Source organism: Engraulis encrasicolus, chromosome 10, assembly GCF_034702125.1.
Source record: "Engraulis encrasicolus isolate BLACKSEA-1 chromosome 10, IST_EnEncr_1.0, whole genome shotgun sequence".
NCBI lineage: Eukaryota > Metazoa > Chordata > Actinopteri > Clupeiformes > Engraulidae > Engraulis > Engraulis encrasicolus.
Genome location: NC_085866.1, coordinates 8,781,954 through 8,785,890, shown reverse-complemented (window position 1 = coordinate 8,785,890; position 3,937 = coordinate 8,781,954). Strand labels below are relative to the sequence as shown.

At 46.0% G+C, this 3,937-nt stretch overlaps 1 protein-coding gene across 1 annotated transcript in view; it reads left to right on the top strand.

The window, feature by feature from the left end:
• The window catches only part of LOC134456443 (GRIP1-associated protein 1-like), a 24,291-nt gene extending 21,038 nt beyond the window's left edge, over positions 1 to 3,253 (top strand). Inside the window, exon 5 of the mRNA XM_063207806.1 lies at positions 3,128 to 3,253. Within this exon, the coding sequence (XP_063063876.1) occupies positions 3,128 to 3,253 (126 nt within the window). The remainder of the gene's footprint in view (positions 1 to 3,127) is intronic.
• Positions 3,254 to 3,937: the final 684 nt, after the last annotated feature.

Below are 3,937 nucleotides of genomic sequence, written 5' to 3'. Positions count from 1 at the left end.
TGTACTGATACTGTATTTCTCATCGGTGTTACCGCTACCTACAGGCTCATGTGCATATTAGCTTTTCACTGACTCATGGCAGCAATAGGTGATGTCGATACATGGTGCCTATCTGACTTCAGCCATTTGTTCAAATACAAGGGAATGGTCAACACGGTATTTAGTATTAATATCTATGGTGTGTGTGGACACTGGGCTGAGCCTGGCTGCTTGTGAAGGATGTGTAAGTGCACCATTTGGAAGGACTGCACCATCCGCTCTGCATATGTGCACCTCATGGGCAGGGACGGATTAACGCACAGGCTAGATATGGCTACAGCCTAGGGGCCCCCACCTGCCAGGGGGCCCCCTGATTGGCCACAGGTGACAAATAGCTGAATTGTGAGAAGATACAATATGGAAAAAATCATGTCATGTTCTGTACAGCTGGTAAACAAGTTATCATTAACTCCTGTTTCATAATTATGACGATGTCTATGTGAATCTGTCAAGAAATTTGCCTTCCGGGGGGCCCCACAGCAACCCGTAGCCTAGGGGCCCCAGACCACCTTAATCCGGCCCTGCGCGTGGGGCTGCGTTATCCGCTCTGCGCATGGACGATGTGTGCAGCATTCTCGCCCTGTAGCCTATTTGACAACGGACAAAAACTTTGGCCGGTCTGATTCGTTTTATTCAAGTATTTGCCATTTTATGTGTTTTTTTTAATACGCAAAATATTGTAAATGTATTTTGTGGGAAATACTCGTAACAATAATAATAATTGTATTTGTATAGCACTGTATCATACAAGGGATGCAACTCAAAGTGCTTAACAAAAGGGAAAAAAACATAATTGTTAGAGATGGATTTAAAGGGAGAGGAAGAGAGGTCAACGTAGGTTAGGACCAGGATTCTTAGAGGCATAAGGTCCATAGTGGCTGGGTCTAGCACAAGTCATAGATAAGTCATCATAACACCGGTCTGTAAGATTCTTTCTTTGTGAAAGAAAGGGCAACAATCTACACGAATCGAGTCGCACATGCGCAGAGCGGATAATGAGCTCCCGAATGTTGTACTTACAGGATGTTTAGATGCGGGAAGAGAGTCAGAGAGAGAGAGAGATGTGGGGTAAGGTTGGGGAATGGCCCAGGCAAGGATGCCAGAACAAGTTTTAAAGTGGTGGTGCAATTTTTTCCTGATTCTTTATTTCATAGCCTCTTACTGCAGCAGGGGTCGCCGGCGACCCGATTCACTTGCTGAAAATGCTTAACTACACCATAACAACATTACCATGACATTACAGAGAGCCATAGTGCTGCGCTAATGCTGCTGCACTCCACTCATTTGTCTGCAGTTAGAGTTGAGAAAGCCTCATTCAAGGCGCCCAAAAGTGGGGATGCGAATGCACCACTTCACCCCGCTTTCTGGCACCTATGTCGACCAGGCCTGACTCGAACCTGAGTCCCTATGGGCAGACTGCCCATTAATGGTTTGTGTGTTGCTCATAGTGCACCATAATGTGGCGGAGTAGAGCAACTTTAAGGTGGTGCGAGAAGAGGTGGTGGTGTAGAAAGAGGAAACTATCAATCTAACGAGCTTTAAATATCTCCCACATATACACCCTCCAACCACAATGTGGATCAACCCACTGCTAAAGAAAATAAATACATTCGAAAGGCACATGCTACAGTTGTTCTCACTTGTTGCATTTCAAAATGATTATGCTACGATGTATGCATGACCTGCGCAGTAAAAAAAAAAAAAGATCTGGTAATGGTTGTTTATTATGTATCTCGAGTGCATTTTCCAGGTAATTGAAACCTTCACAGTGAGCAGACTGCTGGAGAAACCGTGTCTATGCAACAAACCACAAGTTTCTAAATGGGACCCAGAGCAGAAGCTGTGATCCCACCACTAACGTCAGCTCTGGGGGCCGGCAAAGGGACTCCCCCAGCACACTCTTTTATACATACAGCTCCTTCAAGTAACACAGAGGGCTTTAAAAAAAAAAAAAAAAACTTCAGTCACCCCACAGTTCGAAGCAGAATAGTGTGTCATGTCAACTACAGAAAGGCGGCCCGATATTCCGTAATTTTATGTTATTTGCTGTCGTGTTACTATATTCAGTGGAGGACAAAGTGAACTCAGAAGTGTGTTTTACTGTGTTATAAGTCAATGTACACCTGAGATGATTTGAGAACATACTGCACCATGGTCAGGGTCAGTACATTCACGGTAGGATTGTCTTGCGGGACATACCATTGTCGTGAAGAAAGTATAGCCCTCTCCTTCCCTTAACTCCATATTGTGTAAATTGACAGATAGCACAGCCAACTGGATTTTACTTTTTAAAGAATCTGCCAAAAGGGAAAGAGGACAAAAAAACAGAGAAGAGCCACAGAGCGATATAACAGTGCCACAGTTTCTCTGACTTACAGACAGGCAGTTAGAAGAGTTGGCTCAGATAGTCAGTCAGACCCTCACCCAGCATGACTTTCTCTCGCAGCGACAAGTCAGCTGATGAGGGCAGTGATACACCTGACTGTGTCAGCACAACAGGTAGGGACAGCTGTATTTTTTTCCTAGTACAAGGACGCCACAGGTGGCCTCTGATTGGTCGAACTTCCAGAGCCACTGCAACACGTGCCACAGGAGAGTCTTGAAGCCGACAACACGCCGACACTCGCAACACTTTTGATATGTGCTTAAACCTAAACCTTCCCTAAACTTAACCTGTCACGAAAGCAATGTTTATGATTCTTTACTTTTGCCAAGAAGGGCGAAATAAGCAAGGTATTGGCAAATTTGTTGCGAAATTGTGCCCAGACCTAAAACCATGCCTAAACCCTAACCTGTCACAGGAAGTTGTGAAGGTTGACCAACGAGAAGCCGTGTTTGGCCATCTGTGGCGTCCTTGTACTAGGGTGAAAAAATTAGCGGTAGGGACAGCAGCCGCTTGGCAGGAGTGACAATCCAACGAGTTCCTTCCTGGGAAACAGGGACTTCCCACCTGGAGGAAGCTGTGTCGCGGACACTTAATCCCGACCCCTGAAGTCTGGGCTAAGTGGCTTCTTCCCTGGCAGGAGCCGGGGGAGGGCTGGTAAGTAACAAAGGGGTAGTCTGATGTTAGTTGTGTCGGCGTGGGCAGGAGTCGGAGGAGCTGTGGTGGGGAACCTTAACGCCAGTGGAAGAGCCAATTAGCCAGGGACAGATACGCGCCGGCCCCGTAGGGGAACCGGTCAGCTGCGGGTCTTGCTCCGAGGTTCGCTCCTAATGCCACCACCAGGACCCAGAGTTTCTCGGCACGCCATCAAGGCTGCGGGACGATGCTGGCATTAAAGGTGTTGCACTGTGTGAGGATCTCTCCGACCCTCTTGCTTTTTACTTGCTTCTTTAGAGGATGGAACGGTGTTATATTAGTCTTCAGAAACCGACAGGAAATAATAATGTTGACTCTCTACACTCTGGATAGGGTGATAGGGTGGTTATGTATTGTGATGCACAGCATAAATGATCTGTTAACTTGCATTTCTTCTGCTTGCTGGGATGGAACTGAAGGAGAAAGAAACTACTGTATAAAGTGCTAGCAAAGGTTCAGGTTCAGTGAACCTCACAGTGTTTTTAGCGGAACATTTTAGCATGTAATCCAATGGCGGTATTAAAATTATATGTCGATCCCCTTTGAATTGTGCCACAGGCTTCACATATGCTGTTTCTGATATTTTTGTATAATTTGTCAAACCAAACACAAAATGATTTAGAAGGGTGTGTCAAAAGCAAGGTCTCATCAACTTTATCTTGACACTTTAGTCTGTAGTGTAGTTTTTTATTTTTTTGACTTAATTTATGGTAGGACAGTGAAGGTGGTGACAGGAAGCGAGTGGGGAGAGAGAGACGGGGAAGGGCCGGCTAAGGACCCGGGCCGGGAATCGAAGACCACAAGACCACAAGCCGTACG